This window comes from Natrix helvetica, assembly GCF_964273705.1.
Source record: "Natrix helvetica genome assembly, chromosome: 5".
In the NCBI taxonomy this organism is placed as follows: Eukaryota; Metazoa; Chordata; class Lepidosauria; order Squamata; family Natricidae; genus Natrix; species Natrix helvetica.
In genome coordinates this window covers 49,176,371-49,198,093 of record NC_138551.1, presented here as the reverse complement: position 1 = coordinate 49,198,093, position 21,723 = coordinate 49,176,371, and the positions used below count along the sequence as shown (strand labels likewise).

At 42.2% G+C, this 21,723-nt stretch overlaps 1 protein-coding gene across 8 annotated transcripts in view; it reads left to right on the top strand.

Moving 5' to 3' along the window:
- GOLGA7B (golgin A7 family member B) overlaps positions 1 to 21,723 on the top strand; it is a 42,050-nt gene that overhangs the window by 13,244 nt on the left and 7,083 nt on the right. For all 8 annotated transcript variants that reach the window (XM_081955204.1, XM_081955205.1, XM_081955199.1 and 5 more), the window contains 2 exons: positions 15,312 to 15,374; positions 18,758 to 18,962. In XM_081955204.1, the coding sequence (XP_081811330.1) occupies positions 18,951 to 18,962 (12 nt within the window). In that variant the 5' untranslated portion in view covers positions 15,312 to 15,374; positions 18,758 to 18,950. The remainder of the gene's footprint in view (positions 1 to 15,311; positions 15,375 to 18,757; positions 18,963 to 21,723) is intronic.

Sequence of the window (21,723 nt, the reverse complement as noted above, 5' to 3'; positions counted from 1 at the left end):
GCCCAGAAGCCAGCCTCGTGTCACCTCCCAGGTTGCCAGTACCAGCCAGGAGGGACACGGGTCCATTAAACATGTGGTGGGTCGCAGCCGTCCACGCAACCTGTCCAAATCCTTGGGGGTAACAGAGTCAAACTCCTCCCAGAATGGTCTCACAAGACTCACTGTTGACGGCTTGTCCGGTCCACTGGAGGGGGCCCATCCGCTCCGGATCTGAGCGACTTTGTCCTGCAGATATTCCCCAAACTCCTCTGCTCTGCCCTGCAAGGGTGCCCCCCGCGTCCTCTGCAATAAGAGGGAGCGGGTCACCCTAAACAGGGCAGCAGGGCGGTTATCCGCGGACGCAATAAGAGCGGCACAGTGTCTACGTTTGGCCGCTCTCAATGCCACAAGGTAGGTCCGTAAATAGGCTCTTACCTGTGTTCGATCAGATTCGGAGCGTGAGGACCTCCACCTGCTCTCTAGACGTCTCCTATGCCGTTTCATCACCCTCAACTCCTCGGTATACCAAGGAGCTCGGGTGGGTCGCTGCCGTAGGAGAGGTCGCAAAGGCGCGACCCGGTCCAAGGCCCCAGCCGTCGCCCTATTCCAGGCGGCCACTAGGTCCTCCGACCGAGCGCGGGTCAGGGCTACAGGTAGTGGCCCAAGCTCCATCTGGAACCTATCCGGTTCCATCAGGTGCTTGGGGCGGTACCAGCTTGGACAGTCTGGCTCCGCCTCCTCGCGGTGGGGGGGTACCGCCACATGAGTGATCTGACCATGACAGGGGAGTAACAACTAAATCCCCTATTCCCAGATCACTCGTCCACTGCTCAGATACAAAAACAAGGTCCAGTGTGTGGCCACCTTCGTGTGTGGGGCCCTGAATTAATTGGGTCAGGTCCATGGCTGTCATGGAAGCCATGAACTCCCGAGCCACCTCAGATGCTGCTCCCATCGACGGCAGGTTGAAATCCCCCATGACCAAAAGCTTGGGGATCTCAACCGCCGTCTCTGAGATCAGCTCGAGGAGCTCGGGCAGGGCCGCTGATGTATAGCGAGGAGCCAAGTATACAATCAGCAGACCCCACTGCCTCCCTGGGCCCCATTTCACACCTAGTGACTCACACCTGGGTATCTGAGGAACAGTGAACTCCCTCGGCTCTAGACAATCCCGTATAACTACCACCACCCCACCACCCTTACCCAGGGCCCGAGGCTGATGGAATGCACGGAAACCCGGTGGGCACATTTCCACGAGGGGTAAACCACCCTCGTGGCCCAACCAGGTCTCCGTTATCCCTGCAAGGTCTAGCTCCCCCTCAGAGATCAACTCATTAATGAGGGGGGCCTTATTGGTCACGGACCTTGCATTGCAAAGCATCAGCCGCAGGCCCTGGCTCTGTAGTTCCTGGCCACCTAGACTGCGGGGGTTGGTACAAACGACCGGGCGTAGCCAGCAGCCACAGTCTCCCAACCGACCTTGTGATCTTCTCTTGTCCTCGCATCCCCCCTCCCCGCGACCGTTGTAATAAAACAACCCTCTGTTGGAATAACTTGTTTCCTCTCCCCCCCCACCCCGCTCACTTCCCTCCTGGACTCACCTGTTCGTCTGGCACTGGCTCCCCTCCTGGCCTGGTTGACCCACCCCCCCTCCCTGGAACCCCCTAACAACAATACCAAACATTTAGATGAAAATCCCCTCAGCTTCCGTTTCTTCCACCTCTCGGGGTTCACAAACCCGTCATTTATTTATTTATTTATTTATTTGGATTTCTAAACCGCCCCCTCTCCCAAAAAGGGACTCGGGGCAGTGTACAGTCAGATAAAATGCAGATAAAATACATGAATAACAATATAAATAATATAAAAACAATTAAATACTAAACATTTAGATGGAGGAGATAAGACTGTACAAGAAATAAATATGCTATGGAAACCCTAAAAAACATCCCCAATTAAAATACCCAAACCCAATTAAAATATATCCCCGGGAGGCAAAACTAAGAGAGTGCCAGGCCAGCTGATTGAAACAGGTGAGTCTTTAATTTTTGACGGAAGGAGCGGAGGTTGGTGGTGGTTCTGATGTCGGGGGGGAGGTCATTCCAGAGGGTTGGGCCCATCACAGAGAAGGACCTACTCCTAGGTGTCGCCCGCTGGCATTGCCTAGCGGACGGCACCAGGAGGAGTCCCTCCCTGTGTGAGCGGATTGGTCGTAGGGACGTGTGTGGTAGGATGCGATCCTGCAGATAACTAGGTCCTATGCCATGGAGCGCTTTAAAGATGGTAATCAATACCTTGAAACGCACCCGAAAGGCCACAGGCAGCCAGTGCAGCTCGCGCAGGAGGGGTGTTACATGGGAGTATCGTGTACTCCCCATGATGACCCGCGCGGCTGCGTTCTGAACTAGCTGCACCACAAGGGCCATGCCTGCGAGAGAGGGGCCTCCCGCAGGCGGAGCAGGTCTGACCTCAAGTAGATTGTTAAAAACCCAGTGGGGTAAGGGTGCTGGTAATGAAAAGTTGGTAGACGGGGGTTAGAGTCTCAATAGGAAGTAGGAGGCTTCAATGTCCAGTTAGTACTTGGATGAGGGGGGGGGCGGGAAATGATCGAATATCCCCAAGTGGTGAAAGATGGCAGAGATGACAGAAAGGTGGGAGACAGTCCAAGGTGGTTCTAGATGGGTGTGGGGGGGGGCGTTCTTGGCCCAGTTGTTCTTGGCCTAGGTAACTGTTCAGGCCTATCCATGGCCCTGAAACAGGGCCTCCAGTGGCCTCCGGTGTTCCAGGCCACCCCCAACCGTTGTTTTATACCTTCGCCCTCACTCCTGGTTTCCATCCAGAACGCCCAGGTGGGCACACTCCACCTTGGCCCCCCACCCGGCACTCCCAAGTTCTCCACGGTTTAGGATAAAGTTCTCCAAAATTCTCCAAGTTCATAATAACCATTCGGCGTCCTCTGCTGGCGCCGGCAAGGCCCGGGGGGGGGCCATGGGAGCAGCCAGGATACGGCAGAATACCACAGAGGAGTCCCTGGCAGCGGCGCCATTCTTTCCACTCGTCCCGCTGCCGCAGCCGTCTCCAACTGCCTCTCCCGATTGCCTCCCAGCCTTGTTCTCCTCCCCGGTGCCTCGTTCTTCTCCCCGGTGCCTTTTTTCGCCGCCAGCGCAATCCTCACACCGCGCTGCGCTGCGCGCGCCGCCGCCATTGCTTCCCAGCTGTTTCCCCGGCCGTTTACAGCCTTACGTTCCTCCTTTCCCTCCGATCTCCCCCGACCACCCTGGCGGGCCAAAATGAGCCCAAAACAAGCCAGGGTGGTCGAGCTGTCCAACTCTCGGCCTTCCGATGACATGAGGGCCGGCAGCAATCCCTTACCCGGTCGGGAGCTCCATGGCGTTCTTAGGAGCTCAGGAAGCGACCGCCATCGCCGGAAGCTCCTCCTCCTTATCATGTCTACAAAAATCTCTCTCCCATTTTAGTGTCTGCAGAGGGAGGGAGGTACTACTTCTCTTAAGCGACTTGACACATAGTCCCAAAGCAACATATATGGCTTTGCTTACTGTATTTAGAGTCCTGACCTCAGAATTCTAGACCTTAAATCCTAGTCATATGAAGGCCTGTATTCTGCCCCTAAGTATTACCACCATCTTATTCAAATTCCCAAGATTTCATGGTTCTGTTGGCCCTACTTTTATGCAAATTAGATTGATTGACCAACTTAGGATGCTAGAATTAGAATAGTATCCTGTTTTTCTTCAAGCATCCAATTTCTATCCTCTATTAGACTGTGATACAGTTTGTTTAGTTAGTTTTAACCGTTCAGTTGTGCCCAACCCTTGGTGACTTTATAGGCAAGTGTTCTCCATGCTACCCGATCAAGCACAGCTACTGTCAGCTGATGTATGTTCATTCTTTCTATCAGCTATGGTGGTATCAAGCCAGTGAGTTCTTTGCTTACCCCTTCTTCTTGATTCACTAACCAATCCTAGCATCGTTGATTTCTCCAATGAATTTGCATGACATGACATGACTAATGTAAATCAGATGTAGCCTTGTGATTTTGACTTCTAGTGATGTTTCTAGTTTAAGTTTGTTTAAGGCCTCCTAAATTAGTATGCAGTGGTCCACTATTTGAACTTAGTGCTAGAGTTGCCAATCCAGGTGCCATCTCTTCCTTCAGACAGCAAAATGTCTTGAGATGGCCTTTTCCCAGATGTCAGCACGGAGTCTAGTAAAAATAAACTTAAAAGGCCACAGAATTACCTTTCTGCTCAAGGGTTGATGAAAGGCTTGTGCAGGATAGGCGTAAAGCCAGCTGGTTAGATACTCCTGTCTGTCAAGACACCCTCATTACTACCTCTCTGATCTTCTAGCTTAGGGGACTTCAGTGCTATTGATCTTTGGAAAAGAAGAAAGATTAATGCAGCAAATTCCTTCTGCATGACTCTCTGACTGGATTAGGCTGCTTTCTTATGCCCAGTTAATTTATACTCTGCACATTTAATTTCTGCTTTAACCCCCCCCCAATTCTATAATGCCCCCCTGTCTTTTATGTAGAAAACATAAGTGTTCAGTGTCTTATGGCTTTTCAGTTCCTTAACTTCGTAAAAAAAAAAATCTTCCATGGGCATGGATTTTCAGAGCTAAAACTTTGATCCAATTGTAAATGAGGAACCAAAAGCATTACAATCCCTTTGCCATTTTTTCTTGTTTTATTACTGCTTTCCAGTTGTAGCTTCCTCTGGCTTTGCGGAGGAGGAAGTTGGTTCGGAGCATGAATAACTGCTTTGCAAATTCACGGGGCCTGCGGTGCACCTGTGCCTGTCAGTGACATGCTGGGGTTAGCCCAACCTTTCAGCAGAGCAGTGTGGGAGACAGGAAGGATCCTGTGTTTACCGCAGATCTGTACAGGGCTCAAAGTTTATCTGAAAATGCATTGATACCCTCATCTAGGACCAGGCGACAGTTGCATTGCAGGTATGGTAATAACATTTGTTCTGATTAGTAGGCTGCTCACAACAAAGTTCTTAATTGCCACACTGTAAGTCCTTTCTTTTGTAAGGCTAAGATTTCATATGTAAGGCTATTATGGAACAGGGTTTATCCTTCTTATTGATGATATGTTCACTGCAAGGCAATCCTGGTGGGCTGTTCACCTAAATCAGTAGTTCTCAAATATTTTCATCTCTGGATCCCTTTACATTCTTAAAAATGATTGAAAGCCCCAACGACCTTTGGTTTTGGTATGTATGTATGTATGCATGTATGTATGCATGTATGTATGTATATATATATATGTGGTGGGTTTCAAAAGTTTTTGGAACCTACTCTGTGGGTGTGGCCTGTTTTGTGGGAGTGGCTTGCTGGCCATGTGACTGGGTGGGAGTGTCTTCCTGGCCATGTGACCAGGTGGGAGTGGCTTGCTGGCCATGTGACGGGGTGGGAGTGGCTTGCTGGCCATGTGACCGGGTAGGAGTGGCTTGGAAGTCATGTGACTGGGTGGGAGTGGCCAAGACGATGTCACTGAATTCTTTGCCCCAATGGATGAACTACAATAAGATTAAAATAAGTACAAAAACAATAAAAGAGCTACTTACAGAAGGAAGATGACTGTTCTTGCCAGTCTTTAGTATCACTGACTCCAATGAATGGGCTATACAAAGAAGAGACACAGAAATGAACTCTTCCATTGCATGCAGTGCATTGGGATGAAACCAGCACACAAAACAATAAAGACAGCTACTTACAGAGGGAAGATTACTGCCTTGCTGGTCTTCTGCACCACCACCTCACCACCTTGCTCCAATAACCTGCACAAAGGAGAGACACAGAAAGGAAGACTTTAATTGCATGCACTGCATTAGGATGAAACAAGCACACAAAATAATAGAAAAGGAAAATTACTATCCTTTTTTGCATCTTCTGCACCACCACCTCACCATTCTGCACAAAGGAGAGACACAGAAAGCAAGACTTTAATTGCTTGCACTTACACCTTACATAAGAATGACACAATGAAAGATTAAAAAAAATTCCATGCATTAAATAAAATATTCTTTTAAAAAACATTAAAAGAATAAAAGATAAAAAAACGGGTCACTTACCAGCAGGCAGAATCAGCAGCTCTCCGATGCAATGGATGCAGCAGGGAGCAGGCAGGCAACGAGGCAGCAGGACAGGTAAACTTACCAGACTGGAGGGACAAGGTTGTCAGTTAGCTAGGCACGCTAACTGGAGGCTGGAGAAGGGAGGCGGGGGGCTTTTGGCTGCATGGCGTACGCCAGCTCGCGGTTTTTGTGAGGGAAGAGCTGAAGGCCTTCCCTTGCGAAAGCTAGCCTGCTGGGTATATATTCGGGTCTTTTCCCATGTAAGATTGAGATTGTCTTGGCAACATTTCGGCGAGGTCTCACTCGCCATCCTCAGGCTGGTGTTTTGGGATATACATAACACACACACACACACACACATGTATGTATGTATGTATGTATGTATGTATGTATGTATGTATGTATAGAAATGCTAAAATATTATTTATTTGACTTCACACACCGCCAGAAAAGATTGTGGGGAACCTCAGAGTTCCTCAGACCATACTTGGAAGAACACTGACTTAGACGAACAGTCTTAGTTCCAAGAGTTCGTGGTCCAGTCGCAGGTCTGTTTTGATTTGTTCTGTATCTCCGGCAGCTCCATGTTCTTGTAGGTAGTTATAACTGGCTATTTAAATCACAGGAAATGGTGGAAAAGTCTGTTGATGATTGTAAAGGAAATGATGAAATACTTTGGTAAGGCAGGGTAAGAATACATACAGAGAAGTATTTGGAGCCTAGATGATAAACTGAAAAAACCTGTGTGATGATAGGAAATTGCCTTCTTTAGATTCTGAATGTGGCCTTCAGACTTGGGCAATTTCTGTGACACATAGAAAGGAATCATCGGCTGAAGCTCTTCCAACCAATCCACGGCAGCACCAGATGTTGGTGAAGCACCTAATAGAGAAGTGGTGCTTTTCACAGGACCCTTTAGGGATGCCCACATTCTAATTCTACTGGCTTCACATTACTCTTGGCTTATTAACCTGCCTTATCTCTATGATGCATATGCAAACTCTTGTCTCGGAAGCTCCGAATTATGTTTTTAATTAGAACTCACCTCAGCTGTGAAGCAGTAAACTGCACCTGGGGATTGCTCAGTCTTGTGTTGTGCTGCAGCTACACAGCTACTAATACATCCTTCCTGGTTGGTAGGTGGGCTAAGGATATGCTTGCTGCCTTTGCACTCTATGGCCTGAATCCTTTTCCCTAGAAATTGTTGGATTAGCCTAGCCCTAGAGCCTTGAGCAGCAGGAGGTCTTTGCTGTGCTTTATAATGTGCTCCCTGTCTAGCTGGGCTGGCTCGCTGGCAGGAAGAGATGAAATATGAATGGAAAAGCTACAATAGGGAATCCCAGAAGGTTTGCTGCCTGGAAGTCCCTTCAGCATTATCTCTGCCACACTCCCATGGGAATGTTGGGAATTTCTCCTGGATTCTTCCCCTCTCCTGAGGTCTGGATGCTTCAGAAGGATGATTAAAAGGAGATGATGAGAAGCCACAGCGGTGCTTCAAGAGGACAAAAATTATCAGTTATGGAGGAACCAACAAGATGTTGGATTCCTTTTCCCCTGATGTATTCGAGCAGATGCTAAAATGTTCTCTTTTTTATAACTGCACTAGTAAGTTCCCCTAAACCAGCTGTTTACTAATGCAGTTTTACATGGATGAATTGCAACACACACACACACACGCACACACACACGATCAGCTGCAGCTTTTTGGATTATCTTTGAGGGCAATCCCATGGAGAGACCATTGTAACAGTCCAAGTAGGAGAGAAGAGTAAAGCAGGAGATACCTTCAAAAAAGCCTGCTGCTCCAGGAAAGAACAATTGGCATACCAAGTAAGATGTGCAAAGATTTTCTCAGCCACCGGTGCTACCTGTTCTTTGACCAGGAGCTGTGAGTCTAGGAAGAGCCTCAAGTGATAATCTAGTTCAGTTTGAGAGAACACAACTTTATCCCAAACCACCAGAGATGGAATAACCCTGGAATATGCCTCTACCTTTTGAGGAGTGAGCCTAAGATTATTCCTCCCCATCCAGATCTTGATAAGGTACTGCATGATCTATGTTGACGGATGATTTAATCTTAATATACTTTTTTCTTCAAATGTGCCTACAATCTTTAAAATGTTTTTTATCCTGTGCTGCACCAGTCATTTTCTCCTGTCTTGGAAATCTGCTCAACTAAACATACCCTCTCAGATACCATTCCCCCCCCCCCACGCCCAGTTCTTTGTATGACAGCAACATCTAGAAAATGCCATGTACAATGAGAAGTGATATTAACATCTAAAGCTATACATATTTCAGTTGTGAGTCATCATATACCAACTGTATGCCAGACATCTATATATCACCTCTGTCATTAATTTTTGCATGTGACAGAGTTCATAACTAGCACCTCACTTGTGATATAGCACCTACAGTCTAGTTCCTCTAAGATAACTGAAGTTGTAATTTCTCTCATTTTCTCCTCTGAAAATACAAAGTTGATAAATATAAGTATTATTCCTTCATTGCATGTGATTAATGTGGAGGTTTAAGAGTGAACATCTACTTGATTGCTCAGAGGGAAGTCTCACTGTATTCAGTGAAGTAAGCCCCAAATTAATACAGTATATATAAATTTGAAGCTTTTTTCCTCACTGTATATGATTTAAGTCAGAGGTGCGTTCCTACCGGTTTGCACCAGTTTGGTGGAAAAGGCAACTGGGTCTCCGAACTGGTAGGGATGGCATGCTCGCCATGCCCCCGACCCGGTTCCCTGGTCACTACAACATCTCTTTTTCACTTTTTAAAATGTTCTGTGCATTTGTAGACCTATTTATAGGCAACTGGGCACACGCGCATAGCACACATCAGGCATGCATGTGAGCAAAGCAAGTGTGCATGCGCACCGAACCGGCAATAATGCTGGAACAAACCCACCCCTGATTTCAGTATGAGAATTCATGAGCTACTCTAGCTCCCAATAGACTTCTGGGTTCATCTCAAGACTGTTCCTATAAAACTGCACATACAGGACTACCTTTTTCCAATTATTTCTGCCTTTCCACATTCTAATCGGTTACGCATACCTTTCCATTGTCCCTTAACTCACGGGTCAGCAAACTGCGGCTCTGGAGCTGCATGTGGCTCTTTCCTCCCTCTGCTGCGGCTCCATCACCGGTTGGCGCCACAATTTTGAGAGGAGCTTCCAGTGGGGGGGGGGAGAGAAGCACAGTGCGCCAGGAGAAGACTCTATGGCAAAGGGAGGGTTTTCCAGTTGTCTCCACAATTGATAGGGCTTTCAGTTACGACAGATAGAGGAAAAAGTACACCACGCTAGGAGGAGATGCTATGGTGGGGGAACGGAACTTCCGGTCAGCTCCAGAGTTGAACAGGAGGCTTCCAGTTAGGACCTTTGTGGCTCCCGATGTTTTCTTTTCTGTGGGAAATGAGTCCAAATGGCTTTTTGAGTGTTTAAGTTTGCCGACCCCTGCCTTAAACCAAAATCACCTGATGGGATTCAAAAGGCAAGCGTTTCCCCTGCAATGACTGTCCCCTGGAATGATAGCCTTCACTCCCCTGATTGATTCCAACCTTGTTAGCTTTTAGGAAGGCATTAAGAACTTGGTTTTTTCCCTGGGTGCTACAGCCAGGAAGTTAGGAGATCCCACCTTGCAAGGTGTATATATTGAGGGTTCCCAATTTTCTATTTTGTTGTTTTAGATTTTATCCCATCTTCTTTCATAGTCACGTCAAGCAGCAAACATACCAATACTCCCTACTCCTCTTATTTCCCCCCTCAACATCTCTGTGAGGTGAGTTGGGCTGAGATAAAGTGATTGGCCAAAAGTCACACAGGTAGTTTTTGATGTATAAGGGGGACAAGAACTCAAAATCTCCTGATTTCTAGATCAGCACCTTAACCACTACACCAAACTGGTTCTCAACTTTTGCAATTGTATTGGGAAACTAGTATAGATCTATTTCAAACTATTTAGCTCTCATCAGCTAGCCATACACTTCTGGGAAGTGGAAGCTCTGTCCCATATTGGGTAGACCAGGTTACCTTGATTTAAAAGAAAACTTTTGCAATTGTAATTTTAATTGTAATTTAATTTTTGGTTATTCTTTATTGATGTATGCCACTCACTGCACTTATCTGAATTGGAATTAAACAGACAAATAAATCTCAAGAGACATATTAGGTTACGGCACAGATTACCTAATATGCATAGAATAAGACTGCACTGATCCTTTTAACAAACAGATATAATCCTAGGGCACTACTGGTAATAATTGCAACTTCTATGTCAACAGTAAAATTTCAATTCAATATCTTCAACCATTGGCATTCTGGTTGGAGCCAATGAAATTGATTTTGATGAAGAGCATTTCTACAGTGCTAACAGCAGTTCCTTATCATTTTTCCCCCTCTTATTTAGAGACAGGGTGAGAAAAACATGTTGGAGTCACACAAGTTTCAGGGGTTACCTATAAGGTTTATATTGTCAATTTAGACACTGATAGGAACAGCTGCATAGCCGGTACTGGGATAATCTGTCCTTGAGTAATGATTTGCTTGACAGTAGACTACTGAGATTGTGGAAGCAGTCTAAATTTGCCCTAATTCTAACAAAACACTGCATTGTCTATCACTTACAAAAAGAGACAACATATTATACTGAGCTCTGGTTTATTGAGTAAGCCCCCAATTAGTTATACCATGCTATACCATAAATCATTATTTGGCAGTTCAATCGAATACCTGACTTTCTGGGTAAAGATGTCAGTTTTGTCAAAAATCAACAGATTCCTAGATTCGAAGTGAAAAAGTACAAGGCAAAATATATATATCAAACCATGGAAAGTACAAGGAAAAGAAGCACTTGAATCACAATTGATGTTAGAAAGGGCTGCTCTCCATCTTGAGAGAGGACCATCACTTGTTTTAATTGGCTTAAAAACAATATGAATAAAAGGTTTTCGGTAGCTGTGTCAAGATGTGTGTCTAAAGGATCATCAGAACATCCTGCTTCTTCAGGATCAAAAATGCCCCAGGAACCATTTGTGGAGAGATGAACATGATGACATTATCTTCAACCAGCCCCTGGCATTCCACAAAGGCAACTTCCTTTCGTCTTTTCTTGCTTCTCATCAAAAATGTCTTCTATCAGGACATGTGATGCTTATGGAACTTCATTTCATTGTGGACAATGAATTACTTAATACGCCACCTTAATTACTTAATAGATGTTGTAGTGGGCATACTTCCTCCCCTCTGGTCCTGGTCATTGCCCTCCATGACCATTTCATCTGGGGCTGGTGAGCTGCCTGCCCTTCAAAAGGAAAGTCTCCCATAATGCCACCCCCTTTCAGTTTATGAGGTATATTTTAGGTCTTACTTAGATGCTTTAGCTATATAAATATATCAGAATTTTGGAATATAAATATACTGCTTCCCGTGATCATTGGTGATCATTTGTGTATTTCCAAATAGTTCATGGATTTTAGTGAGTGTAAGAAGATGAAGTGGTAGTTGCTTTTATCTTTTAGCCCCTGCCTTCAATTTACAGGGCTATATTCCACATAAATGCAGCAAGACAGTGCCATTTGTCTGTTTTAATGCTATTTCGGTTACTCCATGGGAGACTTCTGGATGCAGTGGCCATTTTCTACTTAGCCTTACGCATGAGGGAATTTTGGAATCTAGGGTAAAATTCACAAAGAGCAGGTACCATCTGGTTCTGAGAAAGCAGTCGAAATAATCCTGCTTTATTGGACAACCTTTTTTCTCTGGGTGATTAGATTAGACCAACACTATCATGATGGGTCACCTGTGAATTGGACTAAAAGATCAGTGAATACAATATATTATGGCATAATATGGCAACATTGATATGGCTTATCTGTTAAAAGGAGAAAACATTACTTTAACACTGGAATAGATAGTTTTAAGCTGCCTCAACTATGAGCTCGGGATGAGATGAAGATATAACAGTATCAAAAGGTTGCCAGGAGATGCTTGTTCATGTTGAAATGCAAGTCAGGAAAGGCCTAGACTTCTAGCTTTACCTGGCATATTTGTGATACTTTGGATTTGATTCATTCATTTCTTCTGAATATTGTGTCAGGTTCAACTGAATGGAGCTTGGTGGGCATTATTAGCAAGATGTGAGAGGCACATTACATGAAAACAATATTTGCATTGGGGTTCACATTTGTCTTAACAACAGCAGATGGGTGTGGACAAAATAATTATTCAAAATGCTTTAAATCCATCTGCTGTTTGAGATCTTACCATAATTTCTTTGTGTTCCTGATAAATGAATTCTTATAATGCACTGATAGCCTGGCTATGCCTACATAGTTCATCTCTGTGTGATTCATTTTTACATTAATCTACCCAATTCTGCTACTTGAAAAATTGTTATACAATCGGAGTAGTACTGGAATTAATGGTGAAATATGTACACGCATATACAAAACAATTATACAACTTTTTCCTTTCTAGCCCTATGGATGATTTAACTTATGCTTACTTTGTAGTTGCTAATGTATAATAAGTGATGGATGGAATAAGGAAATGAACAATAACTCTGATTAGGATACAATCCCTACGACCAATCCGCTCACACAGAGAGGGACTTCTTCGGGTGCCGTCCGCCAAACAGTGCCGGGGGGCGACACCCAGGAGCAGACGGGCCCAGCCCTGTGGAATGACCTCCCCCGTGACATCAGGACTACTTCCGATCTCCGCTCCTTCCGTGTACAGCTGAAGACCCACCTCTTTCAATTATCTGGCCTGGCTCAACCGTAAACTTTTCTTACTCCTCCTGACAGTTCTTTTAAATTTTAAAAACCTTAAATTTTAAATTGTGTTTTACAATTGGGGTATTTTTAATGGTGACTTTTAATTGTCCAATGTGATGTAATTTGTTACCTCCTCCGTGTATGTATGTCCTGTATATATGTATGTTTATGTGTTGTATATGTTTTATATGCTCCACTGTACGCCGCCCCGAGTCCTGTCTGGAAAGGGAGCGGCTAATAAATTTAAATTTATTATTATTATTATTATTATTATTATTATTATTATTATTATTATTATTATTATTATTATTATTATTATTATTATTATTATTATTATTATTATTATTATTATTATTATAAAAGTTCCCAGAAGAGCTTTTAGCTTAGGGGAACTCATGGATAAATATTCTCTATTTTTCACAATGCATAATTAGATTCATAGCTTCAAGAAAGTATCCTCTCTCAACAGATTGCATCTGTTTTAGAGAAGAATTAATTATTCAGTGTGGCTAAATAGATTCCCACCAGTTCAGCTTCCAGGTTTTTTTTTTGGCTGGGGGAGCAGGGGGAAATGCTGATGAAGCTTTTAGGAAGCAACAGTGATTATTTTGCTACTGTTCTCATACACCCTCATTCTCAAGTTTTTTATTTGGAAGAATTGTGAGTTGATTCTTATGTGAGAAGTCCAAATAATGGCAAGATCATATATCATATATCACATATTCTTGTACTTAGAAGACCCTAAGGTTTCTTGAATTCTCCTTCAAAAGAACTAGGAAGACCTCTGTCTTTGAATAAATAATACTAGTCTAAATACCCTAGCAGTCTGAACTTGACACAGTAAGCTTGATCAGCTCAGATGCAGTTCTAGCCTGTCTCTCCAGTAGAGGCTGAGATCATTACTTGGCCCAACTAGATGGTGAGAGAGAGAGAGTGAAAACGCACTCTACCATCTGCCTGCCCTGTTTGCTACCTGTTTCCTCACACACTGAGGCCTCCAGCAGAGGATTACCCAGGATTGAATCAGTTGCTTGAGCTCAGGAGCTCATCATTGGTGGGCTGCCTGCCAAAATTTTGCTCCAGAAAAAAACTGCCCCTCTCGGTGGTCTTGGGACTAAGTGCATCCCACTTCGAATTTTTGTGTTTTGTTAAATCAATGTTAAAACCTTCATTAAATGTTAAAGATAGAATACAAATTCACAAAGAACTGAGCAAAATAATATAACAACAACAACAATCATAATAATAGAATAGAATTCTTTATTGGCCAAGTGTGATTGGACACACAAGGAATTTGTCTTTGGTGCATAAACTCTCAGAGTACATAAAAACACAAGATACATTCATCAAGAATCATAAGGTACAATCCTTAATGATAGTCATAGGGTACAAATAAGCAATCAGGAAACAATATCAATATAAATAGTAATGGGGTGGAATCCCTTTTTGTATTATTGTAGGCGCGCGTGTGTGTATATTATATATATCTACATATCTATATATATCTACATATCTATATATATCTACATATCTATATCTATATCTATATATCTATATCTATATCTATATCTATATATCTATATCTATATCTATATCTATATCTATATCTATATCTATATCTATATCTATATCTATATCTATATCTATATCTATATCTATATCTATATATCTATATCTATATCTATATCTATATCTATATCTATATCTATATCTATATCTATATCTATATCTATATCTATATCTATATCTATATCTATCATATATATATATATATATATATATATATATATATATATATATATATATATATATATATGATAGATAGATAGATAGATAGATAGATAGATAGATAGATTAGACAGACAGAGAGAGAGAGAGAGAGAGAGAGAAGGAGAGAGAAGGAGAGAGAGAGGGAGAGACAGAGAGACAGAGACAGACAGAGACAGAGACACACACAGAGAGATAGGACCTGGGGCCTGGTTGTTTGTAGAACAGCCTCTCTCTGAGGGTGACTGCCCATTCCACCAGGTTAGGTGGACTGAGCATACTACAGATCCCTTCCCTTAAATGTTGCTATTTGGTCCTTTTACATGGTTGTTCCTACCCTTTGGAATAGCCCTGTCCTTGAGATTCAGAGAAGTCACCTTATTAGCCTTCCAAAGGGCTGTGAAGACCTGGTTTTTGGTCCAGGATTGAAACTAGGGTAGCAGTGAACCTAGCAAATATAAGTCTGTGTAGAGCTAATGGAATATTGCAGCACTGTGATGGAGAAATATGATTTGTCTGGTTTTATTCTGCTTTTAGTGGTTATTATTGTGAGCTGAATAGGATAATCAAGTATACAAGGGACAGATATGTTTTTAAATAAACAAGAAAATTCATCTTGGGCCATGAAAAAGAAGAGAAGTAGATTGATGACTATGTTTCATTTCCTTTCAGGCTGTAGCCTAATAGGGGAAGTCAAGGTGACAATGATTGTGGCTTCTCCAACTTAAAAAACAGGTCAGTTACTGATACTTTGTCCAACATTTAATCCTGATTGATCGTGCTGATCCGGTGTGTATTTCAGATATCTGCTTGAAAGAAAAGGTTAGGTTCAGCTCTGCCAGATTTGTCTTCTGAGTTATTTTATAGTATAACAGGCTGAAAATGAAAAGTTTAAAGGCGAATGGCCATAAGCTATAGAAATTCCATCTTGCTGATGAGATGTTTCATTTGGCACATTGCCAAATGCTGTGTTTGGATGGAGAGGATAGCACTGAGATAGCAATACAGTCCCAGATACTGTGCAGCCCTTAACCATCATGAATAGGCTCCCTTTTCTTCTCCATGTAGTGATGTTTCACTATAACAAGTAAGGTGCTAGGAAGTATAGATACCTGGGGCGTAGTGTTTTGTACAAATCATTTATTTTTCCTCCTGGAGAAAAAAAAATATCTCAGAAATAGAATGACGGAACCAAATCTCTGCTTCAAGAAAGGAGTTGCAGACCATGGTGAATGTGTTAATGGGAATCTCTTATTCATGGATCCAAAGGCAGAAGTGTTGCTATAGAGACCACATCATATCCCTTTCTACCAGCTGGAGAAGACTTGTGGTTAACAACATGAATGGAATGACAGACATGTGGCACAGGAATAGATGTACTCGGTTGGTCTATGGGATAGTTGCAGAAAGAGAAAAGGAGGGACCAAGTAGCTTTTGGTGGTGCATTGGCACAACATGCTGATTAAACCAGGTTGTCCAAAGTAACCCAATTATTTCAGTTTCTAGAACACATGGAAGCACATACCAGCCAATCACATTTTACAAAGTAGCAACGCTCATTGCCCTTATTCTTAATAGAGTTCCAATGTCTGCTGCATTATTGGTTATTCTTTAGCTATGTAAGATTCCTTCTCTACATTCTATAATAGCAGCTGCAATGAAGTATGTCTTGTAGTAGCATCTATAAACTAAATAGTGTGGCTTGAGCCCAGGAAGTAGGCATAACTTTGTGCTATAAGACACTGTTGCTGGTAGATTTCCTTTTTCACATAGGGCCTCTGATTTGTGAGGCATATTTCCTTACCAAAGGCAGCTTACGTTGTACAGTGAAACTTGTTTTTAAACAGTCACATCTTTAGGAAAATGGTAGGCGCCAAAGAAAAGTCCTCTGTGTTCGGCTTTGTAACCTGAGCTGCAGAAAGAGTTAATCCTTACCAAACTATAACACAATGATTTAAGATATAAAAATCACAATTAATATAAGAATTTTCCTTTCTCATTCTGCATTCCTATTCAGTGTGTACTGTCCACAGGGCCCATCGCAGCAAAGTATTTAATCATTGCTTCATAATTAAAACACACATCCTTTCCCTGTGCTGTTCCCAGACCTGCTTTTTTCTAAGAGCATTCACGGCGATAAGGAGTGTGAGGGATGTAACATTATGCATTATAATGTCACCATACAATTGGCAGAAATACATCTGACACTTTGCACCATGATATGACTGGCATAAATGACATTATTCATGCCAATGTGCATATGCTGCATATGACATCATTGTAATGTCTGCTACGCACCTTCCCTAGCTCAGGCAGTCCCAACCGTCCTATCTCTTTCCTTCCAGATTGTGATATCTGAATATGTCTTTAAAGTCCAGACTTATTTCTTCTGCAGTTTTAATGGCAACAGCAAGGATCATTGTCTTTGCTTCCCAGACTAGCCTGAAGGTCTACCATAACTTGGTGGTCTTTTATAAAATAGGATCAACGGAACAAAAGAAATAGAAAAGCAGTTTTAGAGCAAAGTTCTCAGCACAGCAAATAAAAAGAAAGTTAAAAATAACATACCCAATACATAAAACTCACTGTAAGCAACATGTGGGCCCAGGGTCATAAGCAGCTTATGGGTCCCTAGTTTGAGTTCCTTGACTATAATTGCTACAAATCAGAGCCTCTATTTTTTTGCTGTTTTAAATCAGGAAATGCATAAAAAAACATAGCATACTTCTAAATTATGTTTAACAGATTTAAAATAAGCAATGCTTCTTTTTCATCTAGAGAAAAACAGAAAATCGAAGCCTTATTGTCATGTGCAGGAAAGCCTCCCTCTGTCTTGCCTACAGTTGTTCTCCCTTCCTCCTCTTCACAAATGTTGAAGGAAGCCTCCAGGCATAGAAAATTCTAAAGCTTTTCTTTGGCACCATTCACTTGCTAGACAAGATGGAAACAGAACTCCTAATGAGATGCACGTCTAGCTTATATATTAATAATGATTCCCAACCCTGATTAGTCAAACAGCAATGAGATTTTAGAGTTATCAAGAGCATCCTATCTTTTCATAACAGAGGTCACAATAATTTAAACAGTTCAGTGACTGTGAGGGAACAAAACGAATTGCTTAACTAGACAGAAGGTGAAAATAGACAGAAAGAAGTATGTAAAGCTTCTGATACTAAACAATTGCAGGGGATAAGTATGAGATTGAATGAAGATTTCCATCTCGTGAGAACCTCAGTTTTCATGTTCAAAGAAGGGGGGGGAACCCTTTCCATGTGAAAATAAGACCTAGAAAACAACAGATAACTGATGAGAATTCCAAAGCCATATGGAGGTTATAATGAAGTTTAAGGAAAAGAGTCTACACTATCACACACAACTGTTATTCCAATCCACTCTCTGCAGAATTATGCAAACTAAGCAAAGGCATTAAAATAACTAAATTTGATTAATTAATATAGACTATGGAATTAATCGCCTTGTGTTATGGAATGCTGGTCTCTTTACTGTTTCTCTGTAAAATTAAGAAACTATATCTTAGATTTACATTAGCACAGCAAATTAATCTGACTTTTTAAAAAAAACAACAGTTCTTCTTTGGCCCCGAGGGCAGCTATGCGACAGCTGCTGTTGGGCTTTCACCAGATCAAAAAAGAATTCTGGAAGTGGGAGCAGTCTCGGCACTTTCCAGAGAAACACTGCAGTTCAAAGCCTCAGAAATATAAGGGTGAAAAGTGCTGCCAAGCAGCTTGCTTGTTTGCTTGCAAGCTCCTCCAAAAGACAAGCAGGAAATGAACGTCAGCTGAGTTCTTTTCCTAGCTCTGGCAGCTCCGCCTCTCACAGTCCCTCCCCTGAGTTTGAGCTGGATCTTGTCCTTCCAACATGGGGATGCAGAGGAGGGGGGGTACAGCTCCCACTTAAAGCTGTTGATCCCCTCCCCTTATGATGCCACTAACTGAGCCAGCCTGTGCAAGGAAGCTGAGCTACCAACTGAGGGATCAGCTTGGGAAATGGGTCGTCAACGCTAGATGAGATGCTGGCCTCCAGTTCCTGTTTTTCAAATAGCAAGTTTCAGGACCAAGGATAGCAACCACCCGCTCTGCGTCTATTTCCCACCTCAGGCGCCACCTCAGCGCAGCGGACTGAATTCCACCCCCGCTGGCAGCAGCTTCGAGATTTGAGCGCTTCCTCTGACTACAACACCAGGGACAGCGCCTTTTCTGGGAAAGCGGTCTTCTTCCTCATCGAATTGCTAGCGTCACAGCTTCAGTCTCCCCTGTGGAGGAACACAGCACTGAGCCACGTTGGTGAAACATGGCAACTGAGGTGAGCAACGCCGGCACGGTAGAACACACATGTTCTGGAGGCTGTGGCTCTGCCGAATCAGTGGAGCTGCAGTCAGATTTTCCTGGGTTGTGCTTGTTTTCTCTGATGCTGCAGGAAGCTTTAAACCAGGCATCCTAATGTTAGCTGTTATTGCTTGCTGTAGCCTCATGTTCCTTGATTTGTTATGCTGAGGGTTGCTTGCATTTCCTGAGTTTCTGTTTTTTTGCAGCAATTGTATGGGTTAAAGAAAGAAAAGAAGTAAAAAAAACACGATGGTCTTTGAGGGCTAAGAATACCATCACTCACTCCAAAGTTAATTGCCTGATTTCTAGCTCCCCCCCACCAAGGCTGACAATTCTTAAGAGGAGCAGGTAGCCCTTTGCTCATCAGTGAATCAATGGATTTCCCTGAACACATGGGAGACACCCATAGACAGAAAACCAGAAGCCCGGAGGAGGCTCCTCAGTTGGACTGTGCTAGCAGCCCAGTCAATAGCCATGCTTGTAGGATGATAGTTATTGTGGTGTTATGAATCTGGAGGGAACAAGGTTGGACCTGTCTTATGACTGATGCTTTGGGTTTAGTTTCAGTTAGACCTTTTGTGAACAGGGAAGAAAGAGATACAAGAGCTATGCTTTTCTAGAATAAATGGATCCTCCATTATTCAGATTAATCAATTATGGACTCAGAGGCAAGTCCATAATATGATTTCTTGTGTGGTTAAGATAAGGTTAAAAATGCAGTAGGAGTAGAAGGGAAAGAAATTATGAAGTGTTTTCTCTCATGGTGCTATATTCTGGTTTCAAAACTCTTTCAAAGTCAGCCCTTATCAAGAATCCCATCCTTCAGTGATTTTTTCCCCACAATCATTATTACTCTTGTCCCATATTTCCCATGTTCCCATTTCAACTATTAAAATCATGTTTGTCAATAAAAGATGTGTCCCTAAACAGGAGAATTAATCTGAGTCAGATCACAAATAGCTAAAAGCTTGCTTGTTGCTAGGGGAAGGGCAGCAATTCCTGAGGCATGGAAGGGCGGGTGGCAGGAAGCACAAAGGACTTGTGAGATATCTCAGGATATCTCCTAAGTCCTATCTCAGTGAGATATCCTTAGACCATGAAATAAAGAAAGCACATAAGTACATAAATTCATTCTCCCTCCCTCCTCCCCTCTGTCTCTCTCACACACATACACATTGACAAAATAATACTGTAGGTACTTGTTTTTATAGTTATTTAACTTCAACTTTCTTCCACTCCTAAAGTAATTTCAATCTTCAATTTCTGCTCTTGGGTGTCTATGGAGATTCTCAGTCATCCAGGTCATGGTTGTCCCAAAGGTGCTTTTTCAAGAGGCAACTGGGCACCAGAAAGTCCAGCTGCCTCTTGAAAAAGCACCTTTGGGACTTCTGCTCTTGGAAGATTTCCATTTAAACACAGAATAAGATAAATACTGGGTCCAATTTCTATCGAGGAAAATGAGGGTTACCTTCACATTCAGTACATCTGTTAATTTTCTAAATATTTAGGAAGTTTTATCGAACTAGATGATCTCATATTTAAACTAATAAAACTTATTGGACCTTTAAGAATATAAAAACAGCTTTCCTGGCCCATTTTTTGTCTAACATTGTGATGTCATAACCTGTTATTTCATTTTGAACCACTTCAACTCCTAGAGTCAACCAACATATCATGTGAGAAATAAACTTAAAGGCAGCAGCTCTGAGTCTTCAACACTAATATTTTTTAAACTGCCCACCATGAATTGATTAAATAGCCATCATGTCATGGTAATGTTAATGAATTTTACATAAAATTCATATAAAATTCAATGCATCCTATTTTCAAATCATATTGTATCTGCTCCAAGTTTGACATCATCCACAACCTTAATCAACTCAATGCTTTTAATGCAACCACAGGCTAAGAAATTGAGTCTTATAAGGAGATGGTTATTAAGTGAGCTCTTACAATGCAGAGGTTTCCCTCTATGGATGGGAAAAGGAAATAATCCTTATTAATTTAGGCTTGTCTTGTTTAATTCTGAATGTATTTCAACAAGTTGTACTCACTTGAAGGCTATTATAAGTACAACTATATAGACAAAAATATATATATTTTAAAATGTGAAATATCCAATAACATATCATCTTTGGTAACATGCTAGAACATCTTCATTCAGCGTGCTAATTTAAATTATTTTCTATTTTGTGACAGTTAACAAAAGAACCCTCTCTCGTCTTAATAACCATAAATTAGTCTAAGTGTAGATAGCTAATGCATATTTCAGTGTGTTGTGAAAACATGATCTTTACATTGGACTCAAATATAAATAATTGAGATTGAAATCCAGTTGTATCACCATTTAAACGTGATGCTTACTAGATGACTTGAGGAAAACATCTTCTTTCAGCTTGACATGCTCTATGATTATAATGAGAGCCAAATTCTGATGTTCCCAATCAGAACTGAAATTGGACCATTCTATTTGAATGGGGTGGGGTTGGAGAACTAGAATTAAGAAATCGTGGAATATTGGTTTTCTGTATTTCATAAAAGATCCTTTAATGTTTTGGGAGGGAGTAGCATGGAAATGTATAATTAATCTGTTTGACTATTTTCATTATACTTTGATTAATTAAGAAGATGTTTATCTAAATAATTAGGTAATAAGGTAATATTTTCCATTTAAAATACGCACATTCAATTTTTTAACTGAAGTGTACAGCAGTGGTTCTCAACCTTGGCAACTTGAA